General features: G+C 34.4%; 1 protein-coding gene across 1 annotated transcript in view; it reads left to right on the top strand.

Moving 5' to 3' along the window:
• Cdc73 (cell division cycle 73) overlaps window positions 1–15,366 on the top strand; it is a 120,123-nt gene that overhangs the window by 94,251 nt on the left and 10,506 nt on the right. The window contains exons 14-16 of the mRNA XM_041648886.1: window positions 5,137–5,298; window positions 7,076–7,176; window positions 14,418–14,559. Of these exons, the coding sequence (XP_041504820.1) occupies window positions 5,137–5,298; window positions 7,076–7,176; window positions 14,418–14,559 (405 nt within the window). The remainder of the gene's footprint in view (window positions 1–5,136; window positions 5,299–7,075; window positions 7,177–14,417; window positions 14,560–15,366) is intronic.

Genomic DNA, 15,366 nt, shown 5'->3' with positions numbered 1-15,366 from the left:
TTCATTAGCTGAGACTCCCTCAGATAACTCAGGGCTGTTTTAGGTTGAAATCTGAAGTTAAATAGGAGATAACCCAATCTAGCAACCTTGCTGGGTAACTTGTCTTTTAGGTCATTCTAGTTCTGTTCATTTGACAAATCAGCATTAACCATGACCGTTCGCAAATAACATGGTTCCATCTAAATAATTTTTTTTCAGATTGGTCTTTCACTTTATCCAATCTTCACAGATATGCTACAGAGCAGCATACTAGTTGATGTATAAACATCATGTCTGAGTGAAGTTGAGAGATGGTAAATTGGGTAAATTGCTTCTTCTTTTTTTTTTAAAGGTCAGTTGTAAAATTAGTAATGTAATACCACTTTAGATAAGAAGATAAATTCTTAGTGAAATAAACATAGTTAAATTTAGTATTAAATACTTAAATTCATCTCTAGGAATACATTTAAAGCTTGGTAGACTAGGGAATTTTTTTCCCTTATATTTAACTGTCTGATATATTGTCCCTCCAGATGCTGCTTTATAGCTAAACTACTTGGGCAAGGAAAGGCATAGAAAATAACACACTATTGTTTGTTCTGTTAAGACTTTGGTTATACCTTAGAGGGTTAATTTTGCCTTATTTATTTATTTTGAGATCCTATATTATCTTCTATCTAGCCATTGCTATCATTAACTGGTATTTCTTAAGGCAAAAGGGGAATTGTAATAGAAGATAGTAGGTTGATAATTGGTAATTAATCTAGAGTAGCCAAACTAGTAGTACTGTAATATGAACACTTTGGTCATACTCTTTGTTTTGTTGAGTAAATCATTGTATACTTTATTGATCTAATGTAAACTTATGTGTTATGACTTTAATGTTGGTGCAGCAGTTGGAATATATCCTACAATTGATAATGAAAATTTTAGAGTTGTCAGGGCTCGGTGACAACCCTGACACAATGTTCATCTTTCACATTAAACATTTCTAACAAGAGACTTATGTCTACAGTATATAAGGAACTCTCACATATTGACATTAAAAACTCAGAATCAAAAGACTTGATATTTAAATAAAGAATACAATATCCAGTAAACACAGCACTTCACACCATTCAGAAAAGGCAAAAGTAAAAATCTAGCTCTCAGGAATTTTTGATAAAAAATACAAAATGGCAGCTATTGTTTAAAACTGATCTTTGCAATTTCTTACAAAGTTAATTGCACTCCATGATTCAAAAATTCCACTTCAAGGTATGTATATAAAAGAAATGAAAATATATGTCCATAAATCACTAATGTAAAAAAAAATCATTATGTAACTCCTGTGCTAGCTTTATTTCTACTATCCCACATCTTAGAACCTCACTGATGAGGATGGAATGATTATTCCCGCTGTTATTTTTTTATATTTAAATTTATCATATGATATTAAAAAGAAGGGAATTTGGGAGATGTATTGGTTGATATTGTCAACTTAACAGGATCTAGAATACCTAGGAAAGAGGCTGTCTAAATAGGTTAGATGAGATGAATCTTTGGACAGCACTATTCCAGGGGCTGGGATCCTCCAGTGGATAAAATAAAGGCAGTGAAATGTGACAGGCATTCATTGCTCTCTGCTTCCTGATTGTAGTTGTAATATGACCAGCTACCTCAAACTCCTGCTGCCATGCCCTCCCAGCCATGAGGGACTGGCTGGACCCCTGAACTAGGAGATATAATAAACTCTTTTTTCCTTAAGTTTGATTTGTGACAGCAACTAGAAAAGTAACAAGACAGGGGCTAATTAAGATGAGAACTCTGCCCTCAGTAATAGGATTAATGCCATTGCAGTTCAAACCTCAGAGGATTCTCTTGCTCTTTTTATTGTGAGAACATGGGGGTACAGATTGAACCCCTAAGTAGTTGCTTCTTCTAGGGGCTTCAGGTGTGTCAGTATCTTGACGTAAGTTGTCCAATAACCCACCTTGTCTATTATGTTTTTATTATAACACTTGGAACGAATTCTGAGACCTATACATCCACCATTAGCAGGAACAAATTAGTTTCAGCTTAGTATAGTGATAGAATACCACTCAGTAGTAAAAAAGCGCAAACTACTGATCGTATTTCCACATTATGGATGAATATTAGAAATACTTGATTGAAGATACCAGCTGCAAAGGATTATTTCCTATATTACTTTATATATATGAATATGGCAAGATCAGTGTGTGCCAATGGGCATATAAAGTGATTATTGAGAGAAGAGTAATAGGAATTGATTGAAGGTGCACAAGGCATCTTAATGAGTTATCAGATTATATTTTTTAAAGATTTATTTAATTATTTGTTTTATGTATAAGTGATCTATCTGCATGTAACAGATCTCAATATAGATGATTATGAGCCACCATGTGGTGTTGGGGATTGAATTCAGGATCTCTGGAGGAGCAGCTAATGAGTTTAACTTCTTAGCCATTTCTCCAGCTCTCACATTATATTTTTATGAACACGCTCTGAGTATAATTATAATTTTTTTCACATTTAATTGTGTGTAAATTTTATGTCAGTGTTACATGCAAAAATACATTAAAATAAATTCTACCTTGGGAGAGGAATGATTACAAACTTATGTCCTGATTATTTTGAAGGCTCTATATAGAGCATTTAAATGGAACCTAAGAGAACCTGTACTGCAGGTAAATCTCTGCTGCTTTTTGTTCTTAAGGTATAAATGGAAATTTTTATGTCATAACTTCAAATATTATAGTCTGTTAGGAGAAACAGCCAATTCTAGTAGAGAGATCATGGGTTTGAGTTATGTACAGTATCATTAAAGTGTTGGAGTTTAATTGGCAGTTATTTTTGTTTCTCTTACTGGTATCCTAGTCCTTAGTGCCCCTTAGATTTGATCAGTAAGATGAACAGTTGGCATATTAATCTTTTCAGTGAACTTCAGAAGTGGTTGTAAGGCTTATCCTTATGTTGCCAACTGACCAAAGGCTGACCGCATTTTGAAAGAGAGCTGCTTCTTATTGTTAACAGAGGAACTCTGCTGTTCTTAAAATAGAAAATACCTTGACTCAAGCAGGCATTAAAACACTAGAACATGGGGGAAAAAAAATCAGTTATTTTTAAAACTCTGAATCATATGAGTTGAACATTAGTAAAACTGAACCAGCTAGTGTGGAAACTAATAAGTTGAAGTAGGTTTGTCATAATTTTTATTAATTGGGTAATATCATTTGCTTTTATTTATACTTCATTATTGAAGTACTTTATAACGTTTCAGAATCAAAAAAAATATGGTATTCGAAAAATTTAACCTCAGCTAGGTATAAACTGAGACAAAGGAAACCAATCTAGTTTTGGTGGTAAGAGCTCTGTTTTGTGTGTCTTTTGCATTAGTTGAAGAGCGCAGAGATCCAAGTGTGTGTGTGTGTATGTACTAATAGTTAATGTTTTCCATTTGCATGTGCAGGTTTACTAATTACCTTCGTTAATTCATTTTGATTTACAAATGTTTCCGATATTACATACAATATTTTAAAATATAATGTTTTATTCAAAGTGTTGTTATTTGACATTTTTTATATAAGCTTGGTTAATTAAAACAAGCAAAAATTATTACAGGAGCAAATTATTAGCAGATAGAAAATAAATATGAAATCAGTCCATCTCAGATAGTTCTGTACTGTTGTTATTATTAAGCACTAAAATCTTTCATTTCCACAAAATTAGCATTACTTTATGAAAAATTTCAAAGAACCCTTCCCAAGTAAGTATAGACTTCTGTATTTCAATCCTAACACTAGCCCAGCCCTTAGCCTCTTTTTCATCTTCCTACCCTTGGGAAGCACATACTCGGCAAGTGCAGTGATTGTATTTTCTGATTTCTTTGGAGGGGCTAAGCCATGACTAATGGACACTGTGTTTGGATTATATTTATTTTAAAAATTAGAGTGTTTATAAATGCTTAAGTATTAGCTATTTTCTTCAGTTCTCTGAAAGAATATTTGACAAACAGCTTTGGTCCCTTTTGTCTCACAGTTGGAGGTATACTCTGTCATGGTAGAAAGCACTGGCAGCAGGAGAGAGACAGGTTGTCACACTGCATTTGATTCAGGAAGCAGAGAGAAGTGCATGCCCATGTTATGTTAGTTTCCTTTTATTCAGCACATGTCCTTACATTTGGAATAGTGTTGTATAGTCCAGGTGGATTTTCCTTCTTCAATTCAACCTTTCTGAATTCCCCTCAGAGATACATCCAAAGGAGTGTTTTCATACCATTCTAAATTGAGTCAAGTTGACAGTTAAAATGCCCACCATTATATCTTATAAAACATAACCAGGTTCTAGGATGGTAGTATCTCTTCAGAACGTTAAGTTATTTCATAGTACATCTTCTGTGGGAGAGGATGCAATAGAAACACATGGAGTTTATTAATACTGCTGTATGATAGTATTAAGGTGTTCTTAGAACAGACTATTGTATATGCTGATTTTCCTACTTGAGAATCTTAAAAACACAGAAGTTTAATATCACTTTTCTAATTTTCCTTTAATATCACTTTTCTAATTTTCCTGAAATATAAAAAGTGTAGAAGTTTTCTTTTTAAAGTGTCTTGTGAAATTTGGGATAAGTTGAATCTTTCAGTGTATAATCTATCTAGCCACAAAAGCATCTTCCTTTTAAATGGCCTTTTGATTTACCATCATGCTTTCCTATAATTAATAGCATTTGAGAAATCAAATTAATGTTACAACTACTGAGTGCTCATTAGTGAATATAAATTATTTATACATGTACATTGGGCACCCATGAAACACTAGTTCTTTTTGGTATAGAAATTAAAAACCATCTGGCAGTGGTGGTGGCACATGCCTCTAATTCCAGCACTCAGGAGGCAGAGGTAAACGGATCTCTATGAGTTTGAGGCCAGCCTTCTTCACACTGCTAGTTCTAGGATAGGCAAGGCTACACAGAAACCCCGTTTCAAACCCCAAATCAAAGCAAAACAAAAAGGGAAGACCCATACTAGTACTCCAACTCTTTAGATCTACAAAAAGGCAAACATTTTAGCTTAAGATAATAACATTTCAGAACTATTTGAAAATATATTTTCCTTGTTTCATCATATTGTGTACTTTTTCTCTACTTTTTCAAAGGTTTGTCCCATCAGATGAAAAGAAGAAACAAGGTTGTCAACGAGAAAATGAAACACTAATACAGAGAAGAAAAGATCAGATGCAACCAGGGGGCACAGCAATTAGTGTCACGGTACCTTATAGAGTAGTAGACCAGCCCCTGAAACTTATGCCTCAAGACTGGTAAGAAGAGCCTCCCTCCCTTCCCCCATTCTCCATGCATTAATGTTTTGTTTGCATCTAAAAGGTTTTCCTTTTGAAATATTTATTTTGTGTCTATGGGTATGCTATGGTGTGATTGTAGGGATCAGAGGACAACTTGTAGGAGTTGTTTTTTCTCTTTCTACCATGTGTGTCCTGGATCAAGCTAAGGTTGTCAGGTTTGGTAGCAAGCACGTTTACTTGCTGAGCTATCTTGCTTTCTCATTTTGAAAATGATATAAACAAGTATACTTTATAGAATATTCTTGGAAAACTTATCCATATGTGAAGATCTATGCCAATAATGCTGTCATTTCTAGAAGAATCTTACTCTCACATTATAATATGTCGGAAGTTAACATTTAATTTATTTGTGTGCTTACTTTTGAAGATGCTTTTGAAAGTTTGGGGCTATATTTTTGTTTATGATTTAATTTCAGCCTCAAACTTTGAGAAGAGTATGAATTTTAAAGTTGCTGTTTTTCTTGGTAACTTCCCTGGTTGTCATTGTGTGTGGGATATGTGCGTGTGGGCGCGTGTTTCTTTTGAAGCATGGCCTCACTCTCGTGTGGGCTTGAACTCACAGTCGTCCTTTTGCTTCAGCCTCTTGAAAACTGGTTATTGGCATTAATTCCATGCCTGACTTAGTCTAGGTCTTGAACAGAGTAACTGTTTTGTTAGATGTATAGAATTTTTTATCTAAAGCAGTGATTGTTAATGTGTGCTATGAAGATCCCTGGGCATTCTGAAGTCCTTTTAAAGGGCAGCCTTTTTCTGTAGTACCTCTCAGGTGATTATTTATTCTCTTCTTGATATATCAGTCCTTAAATAGAACTTTTCTATCCAGTGCCCAAGATGAATCATTATTTTCCTTCCTTCTTCTTTCCCTTTCCATCCTTTTTTCTCTCTGCCTTCTGTTTAGTGAACTGTTCTTTAACCTAGCCATTTATTTGCCTCCTCATCTGAAAATAGGGTACAGTAGTATTCACCTCACTAGAGTGTTTTGAAGATGAAATGTGTTAACATGATTAATTTATAATATGGTTAAACAACATTGTCTCTAGTAAATACTTTAGTCAATGTTACTAATGGTAAGTAACTATCGTTATTTTGTTTCTGACTCTTGTATGCTTAAACTGCTCATGGCAGTACTTTATAAAAGTTTTAACTAAATATTGTCCAAAATAATGAAATATGAGGACCTAGAGATTTGTTGTTCCTTGGAAAACTAGTCTGCATAGCTGGAAAAAAAAATGAGTTGCTTTAAAAACCAAACTAACATTTAGTGTAAATAAAATAGTTGTCTAAAACATGGTAAATTAGAAAAGTTGAGGTGTTCTTATACTCAGATTTCTTCCTAAGGGATTAGAAGATTTAAAAATAAGTCTTGTAGTTTCATAAAATGACTGGAAAATTACTGTAATTCAGCATTTTAATTAAGTTTAAATATTTAATATGTATTTGAATTTCCAGTAACTTCCTTTTAAACCAGTTTGTTCAATTAATAAATCAGCTACTGATCCTTATTCCAGTCTGCAAGCAGACTTTTTACTCGAGGTAAGAAAAAAGGATTACAGAGGTGACCTATAACCATTGTTTGGAACCATCCCCAGAAGACTTAGGTTTATTGTTTGTCTCAGCAAGAAGACTGCTGGGAAGACCTTCATAATTATGAGACTCCTTTTTAAGGATTTGAAGTAGTTATAGCTCAAGTTTGAGGTATTCTCCTCTCTACCACTTCCTTTTTTTCTGCTTGTAGGGATCGGGTTGTAGCTGTTTTTGTTCAAGGTCCTGCTTGGCAGTTCAAAGGTTGGCCATGGCTTCTACCCGATGGATCACCAGTTGACATATTTGCTAAAAGTAAGATTCTCGCTCCTTATGCTTACTGTGTATTCAGTATAGAATTAGTTTTTAAGAGAAAGAACCACATGTAAGTCACTCTGTATATGAATGTATTAAATAATTATCATTAAGTAACATACATACTAACCATTAGCAACCTGTGAGATATTTTTAAAGCCTTTTGTGCATTAATATTTTCTATGTGGTTATATATATATATATATAAAACCACATAGAATATATATATGCGTGTTACCTATGTGTTACATTGCTAAATATTTTAGGTTACTTACATTATAAATCTTTCAATATGCCTATATATAGTTATTAAGATTGATAACTAGCTTTATATAATATACATTGTATAGAGTAATGAATTTCACTTATTTCTGATACCTGCATATATCAAGCTGTAACTAAGTTTTTATATAGGTTGACTTGCTGAATATCAGCACTAACTTAAAGCGTCAAGGACATTTCTCAGCCCATCTGGGATGGTTATTGTGTGACTGGCCTTTCTTCGTTCAGTTCTCTCAGCTCAAGGGTTCCTTCTCTGGAGAAGCCTTACTAGTGCTTGTTTCCTGGCAACTTATAATTTTTATATTTTTATTGGTGTCTTCCCTGGCAAGAATGCAAATACCACAGTAGGAACTTTTTTCTGCTTTCTGTTTCATTCACCTTTCTGTTCATAACAAAAGAATGCCAGATCCTACATATGAATTATTTCATATAGATGAAATCTGTTGAACATACATTGATGTAAATTGATGCAGTAGATTATTTTAGTGTATTAGGTGGAAAGAATAGTCCAACTATTACTTAATTGGTGGGCTCAATTAAACTATTAATGTTAGTAAAATTAATTAAAAATTATTCTCATGAGATAGACAATCAGTGACAACTTATTGTGAATATGAATTATACTATTATACAGTCCAGATATTTTAACAGCCCATTTTTGTTGGTAACATCATTCTGTCCTAAAATTACAGTTTTAATAATTTGTTTTTATTTTACCTTAATCTGATCTTAACGATAAATTACAACATTGCTGTTAGGATGATAGTTTTTTATGTCATTTCTGAGGAATGCATAGAATTGGCACATAGAAAGTTAAATATGGAGAGAATTGAAATGTGTTAATGAACGCAATACTTGTTTTATTTTAGTTATTTATTTTAAATCTTGCCTTGTTGGCTATAGAAATGATTTGGTTACCTTCAAGATAAAAAGACTCTGAGTTTTATTAGGAATATAATATGTTTATTTTGATTATTGAGATTTTTGTTCTTCCAAGGTAGATAAGGATGTTGAGAATTTAGCAATAATCAGTAATTTTATTCCACATATTATTCTTTCTCTTCCTTGTTGCTTTCATGCTAGCTCCTTTCCGGCAGTGGTTGGCAATGTTTGCCTTCCATATTTAAATGACTCACAAGACCAAACCATGAACTTGATCTCAAACCTTCCTTTTTGTAACTACTATGAAACAATTACTCCCACAAACTTGTGCTTAGTTCTTAAGCCACTGTAGCTTGGCTCTTTCACGAAAATTGTTTTTTTACACCTCCCAGTATTAGATAGTTTTGATTTTCTTTCAGAATTTTACTGTGTTGACTCATTTCTTACTTTTAAAAATGCTTGTTTTTGAGTCCTGGGCTTTGTTTGATTTCAAGGGTTTTTTTTTTTTTTGTTACATTTTAAGTTATTGTTTCTCTTTAAATTCTGAATACCCTCTTAAGGAAATCTTACATTTTTGATTTCTTGTTTTGTTTTGTTTTTTTGAGATCTGTCTGTCCTGGAACTCATTCTGTAGATCAGGTTGACTTCAAACTCATGTAGATCCACCTGCCTCTGCCTACCAAGTGCTGGGACTAAAGGCGTGTACCACAATGCCTGGCTCACATTTCTAGTTTTTTATTTTCCTACTTTATAAAAATTATGTCTCTTCTTTCACCATTGTGGGACTGTCTGTTTCAAGTGACACCAATGAATTGACTTACTCTCTTCACCCTTTTTCTGTGATTTGTCTAAACCAGAAGCTTAGGACTGTATTGTCTTTTAACTCTTAGTGCTTGTCCTAGTTTCATTATTGTTCCTATAATAAAGTAGCTTGACAAAAAGTGGCTTAGGGGAAAATGTGTTATGTCAGCTTATACTTTCAGGTTACAGTTCATCATTGTGGGGCGTTTAAGGAAGAACCCTTATTTATTTAGCTAGCCATAATCACATCCATAGTCAAGAGCAGAGAAAAATGAACATATTTATGCTTGCTTGCTTACTGGTGCTCACCACAGATTTCTCTACTCTTACACAAGCTGTGTCCCAGGGAATGAATGGTGCTGCCCATAGTGGGCTGGTTTTTTCTACATCAGTTAGTAAATGACAGTCTGCCAATGAAATGCTTACAGACCAACACAGTGTAGAAAATCCCTCAGTAAGAGTCTCTTCTGACGTAATTCTAATTTGTTTCAAGTTGGTAAATTAACAATCACAGTGCTTTTTTCAGCTTTTACAGTCCCACCTTTTTCCACATCATAATGCACAATAGAGAATTTAATTACTTATATTAATTAAGAGAAACTTGGGAGTCTAGCTTAATATTGCATAATTATGATGACAATTAAATTTAGCAAAGATATTAGATGCTGAATTATATAGTTTCCAAATAAAATTCTCTCAAAAATATAATAAATTTAAATTCGCAACTTTAAATTTTAATGTTTGAGTAGCTGAGTAGTTATATACATTTATCAAGGAAAATTGTTCCCCCAACTATTCTAAGGCAAGCGTTGTATCCTCAGCTCTCAAAATTTTAAATATTTATTTTACTTTTCTTATGTATATTTGTGTTTTGCCTTCATTTATGTATGTGCACCTTCTATCCATGGAATCCAGGTTATTGAATTCCTGGCAGCTAGAGTTTACAGGTGTTTATGAGCTGCTAAGTGGGTACTAGGAATAGAACCCAGGTCCTCTGGAAGAACTGCCAGTGTACTTAACCACCATGACATTTCTCTGCCCCATTTCTCAAAGATTTTTTAATGATAGTTTCATCAAATTCTTGTTGATTACTATTAAATTTTTCAATTCTCTACAATATCTTCCCTTCATCATGGTATGCCATTAGTGTTTCTGTTTTTCAAAAGGATACTTTTTTTTCCTGCTGAAAATTTTTGCAAAGTTTATGAATTTTGCTTAAAGATGTGTGTTATTCTGAGGCATATGATTTTGTTTTGCATTGTATCACAAATTTTATTTGTTTTTACTTGAAGAAACTTAGAAAACTGTGGTTTTCCTGAGTCACAGATAAATGTTATGGCAGTATATTAACGTGTTTACATTGTCTTATTTGTCTTTGCAATAAAAATATTTTGTCTGTTTCAGGACAGCTAGGGCTACACAAAGAAATTCTTCCCCCAAAATAAATAAATAATTTGGGGGGAGGGGCTCAAACTAGACTACCAACTTTAAAAAGTCTAGATCAAAAGTAAATAGCAGTAAAAATTATTAAAGAAATTATAGGCTTTAATGATTCAGATGAATCATTTAAATTAAATGTAACTTTTAGTATGTATTTAGTGGAGATGTATGTGTGTGTTAGGTGAGTATATACATATGTATGTGTGAAAGTATTTGTAGGTGAAGGTCAGGTTAGCATCAGATATTTTACTCATTACACTTGTTAGTTCTGTATGTGTGTCAGAAAGAATGAGAATGAATATATTTAGTATGTATGTGGTATGCAAAGACAATAATTTTGTGTGTATGTGTTTGTGTTCATTCCCACAGAGGCTGTGATTCATATCATGAAGTCAGCTTACCCTAGAGTATAGAGAGAAAGTTCTCTCCTTCCACTGAAGGTTTTGGTGATCAAACTCAGTTGTCAGGCTTATTTAACAAGTGCGTCTTATCTGCTGAGCCATCATGCCAGCCCCAATTTATGTTTTGAGACAGGTTTCTCATTGAACCAACTTTTAGTTCATCGTCTTGGCTAGTCTGGCTAGCCATTGCGCTTCAGGGATTTGCCTTTCTCCTCAGTCTTTGGGGATATAGTCACAAAGTATCAGGCCCGAATTTTTTTTTTTTTAATTGAAAAAAATTTCCGCCTCCTCTCCACCTCCCATTTCCCTCTCCCCCCCCCCCCCTTCTCCCACTCCTTTCCTTCTCCCTCTCCAGTCCTAAGAGCAGTCAGAGTTCCCTGCCCTGTGGGAAGTCCAAGGTCCTCCTTCCCCCCTCCATCCAGGTCTAGTAAGGTGAGCATCCAAACAGACTAGGCTCCCACAAAGCCAGTTCATGCAGTAGGATCAAAACCCAGTGCCATTGTTCTTGGCTTCTCAGTGAGCCCTCCTTGTCTGCCACATTCAGAGAGTCCGGTTTGATCACATGCTCCATCATTCCCAGTCCGGCTGGCCTTGGTGAGCCCAATAGATCAGCCCCACTGTCTCAATGGGTGGGTGCACCCCTCGCCGTCCTGACTTCCTTGCTCATGTTCTCCCTCCTTCTCCTCATTTGGACCTTGGGAGCTCAGTCCGGTGCTCCAATGTGGGTCTCTGTCTCTATCTCCGTCCATCACCAGATGAAGGTTCTATGGTGATATGCAACATATTCATCAGTATGGCTATAGAATAATCAGGCCCGAATTTTTATGTCACATGAGAGATACTATCTCAGGTACTTTTAAGCTCATATGGCAGTCAGTTTACTGACTGAGCCATTATTATAGCCCCTTTAAATGTAGTTTAAGCAGCAATTTTTAATGTAAAAGTTAGCATTAGAAAAACAATTGATGTAATAAGCAGAATGAAAAGTATTTAGAAATGTTAATTTACATTTAATGCAATAATTTTATAATTTTGTTTGTTTGGTTTTTGAGACAGGGTTTTTTTGTGTACTCGTGGCTGTACTGGAACTTGCTCTGTAGATCAGGCCTACCTTGAACTCAGAGATTCGCTTGCCTTTGCCTCCAGCTATAATTTCATAAACTTAAAAATAATCAAAAATTGTTTTTTACATAATATATTTTGAAATGGATTTTTTCTTTTGTTTGTTTTCAGGACAGGGTTTCTTTGTGTAACACCTCTGACTGTCTTGGAACTCTTTTTGTAGACCAGGCTGGCCTCAAACTCACAGAGATTTACCTGCCTCTACTTCCCAAGTGCTCAGATTAAAGGTGTATGCGTCACCACGACCCTGCTGATAGTGGGTCTTTTCAAGTCTGTAACACAGAATCCCTTAGTGAATTGTTTTAATTAAGTGTGCTTTTAGTAAAGTTTATTTTTAAGGTTAATAGTTTTTAAGTAATTTTTTTATTATATCTTCCATTTATTCATTTTTACTTTCTTTGAAGACTTGAATCTTGATTAGTTATTAATGTCACAAGCCAGTGTGTTAGGTAGACATAGTGTAAGTATAGTATTTTGAGAAGCTGAGCTGGGAAGATGGCTATCATTTGAGGTCAAACTGAACTACATAAATGAGATCCTGTCTCAAGAAAACCAAAAACACCAATATGCAATGAAACAAACAGTCCACAGGTTACAGTCATAAAAATTTTTACAGTCACTTGTTTTCTCTTTAGGAAACCCTCATACCAGGTAATTATGGTGATAATAACAGTTATGCAACTAGGGAAAAACCCCACAAAGTCTAAGGGAAATAGCATTTTACATATGTGTTTGCAGAGCAAAGCTCCATTCATCATACACGGAGTGTACATCTAGAAATAAACCCGTTATGATGCCCCAAGTGTTCTTCAGAGTATAGGAAAGGAAGATAATTTTTTTCATCTGCATTAGTTCTTCAGTTATCTTTTAAGATTGAAAATCATACCATTTCGTTTTCTTTAACTTTTGTAATATTTAACACATTTGGAATAAAATTCAGATACGTTTCATCCAGACCATTGCCTACCCAACACAAATTAGTTTTTTCTAAGGCATTCTAGGTATGCTTCCATGTGAGGACCTCTGGAAACATTTCTGTTTTATTTTTCAGTCTGAAATCCTATTCTATTATACTGCCTTTGCAGCACATAGTTTTTACTTCCTGCTCGTAGTTGACTCCTCAAGAATTCCTCCCTATGTGCCTCGTCCACAGTAATGCCTCATTTTTCTCAGTGCCATTTGAATATTGAATATTTATCTGGTTACTGGCTACTAGAAGTCTGTGGAGATGGACAGTTTACTTTGATCACTGTTGGACTCTTCCTGCATAGAGTAGTTCACCTTTGTATGTAAGCACTCTACAGGGTTTTCTTTTTCTCTCCTAGCTTTTGTTTTATAAACCAAATTGTATTAGTTTGGTGGGGAAGGATAGAAGTTGGGTTTTGTGTGTGTGTGTGCATTTTTCTTAGGAGTCCATTATTGAGAGACATCAGGACAGAAACTGAGCTGGCCTAAAGGCAGGAGGGAACCAGGGAGGAAAGCTTTGTGGCTTGCTTAGCCTGCCCAGAAATAGCACTGCTCACACTAGGCTGGGTCCTCCCACAATAGTCATTAATCAGGAAAATGCTCCAACAGACTTGGCTCTAGGCCACTTTGATGGATTTTTCTCAGTTACCTGAGCTTGTGTCCTGTTGACAAAAATCTACCAGATTCACTCCCATAGTAATCTAATCTCTCAGGTATTTGTTATTCTAGCTATGTTTCTTCTACTCAACTGAGGAACTCCTTTTCTTTATCTAACAAATATTTTGTAATTATTTTTTTATATCATTCACTGATAGGGCCTTCTAAGGCCGGTATCACTCTTTGTATTTTACTCCTAAAACTAAATCATTGTTTCTTTGAGCATTCTCTTAATACCGTGTCACTTTATCCATTGCTTGCTTGTTTTTTCTCTAAGTTTTAAGTTAAACTTAAAATCTGTAAACCATTTCTGAATTTATGTCTTGTGAGAAGGTATCCTTTTATGTCTCTATGATATTATGCTCCCTTACTGTATTGTATTTGATTTATCTTTTTCTTACTATCCTTCACTGAATCATTAATTTTTATCTTACCTTATTTGGTATTTCAATCTCCAATAGCTAACTTGTGTTGACTTTAAGTATCTCTGATGGTAAAATAGTGCTTAACAGCTGTTTCACAGATCACTGGTAATCATGTTAATGTAGCTTCAGTTTGGTAATAGAAAGATTTAAATTTTGTTTGTTTCAGTACTTGTTTTTCTATTACTTTCTTTCCAGAAAGTGTTTTCATAATTTTGGCTACAGTTTTAATAAGAATGCTATTTTTTATTCCCTGTTCCCCATGTAGTTAAAGCCTTCCACCTCAAGTATGATGAAGTTCGTCTAGATCCAAATGTTCAAAAATGGGATGTAACAGTATTAGAACTCAGCTATCATAAGCGTCATTTGGATCGACCAGTTTTCTTACGTTTCTGGGAAACATTGGATAGGTAATTGTGATCCTAAAATATATTCATACGTGCTTTATTTTAGTGATTTTTATCAGAATTTTAAAATCTTTAAAGTTATAAGCTATAGTGTGTAATCCGTTGCTTTGAATATAGTCTGATTTGACCAACATAATAATTGATGATTGACAAATGCTTTGATTTATTGACTTGATATGTAAATGTAGAGTTTAGAGTCTGTTAGAAGGCATATTAAACTGTGTGAGAAGTCAGATTTTGTGATCTTGCTGCCATGAATTGTGTAACCTTCTGAACTGCATTTTCTTTAAAATAATTTTTTTTTTTTTACAATTTTACATACCTATCCCAGTTCCCACTCCCTCCCCTCCTTCCACTTCCCCCACCTACTCCCTGCCCTACCTCCCACCCACACCTCAGAAGCCTGAATTTCATTTTCTGTCTGCTTAGGGAGCCTGGTGTCAGGTGACGCCTGGGCTTTACCCCTGAAAGGTTGAATTTAATTCTTACATTTATTTGAATTACTAGGATAGAACTGTTAAGTCCTTTAACATAACAACTGTTCTGAAACTTACAGACATAAGAACAGTGAATTATCATAATACTGTAGACTCAGCTGCTATTGTGTTCCCTGAAAACTATTTCTTGTTTGGTGTCTCTCATTGGATTGTGTCAGTTTTCTCAAAGTCATTACTATAACTGGTAGTAAGACAAATATACTTCCAATAAGCTCTTAGGTTATAGAATTTAATTAGAAAATGTTTTGTTTTTTGCTTACTATTTTTCAGAAATTCCAGAATCTAGTTTCCAGCTGCTTAGTAAAAACAGTAT

This window comes from Microtus oregoni, unplaced genomic scaffold, assembly GCF_018167655.1.
Source record: "Microtus oregoni isolate MIOR12 unplaced genomic scaffold, Mior012 000003F_ref0000135, whole genome shotgun sequence".
Taxonomy (NCBI): Eukaryota; Metazoa; Chordata; class Mammalia; order Rodentia; family Cricetidae; genus Microtus; species Microtus oregoni.
This window is presented reverse-complemented; position numbering and strand designations above follow the sequence as displayed.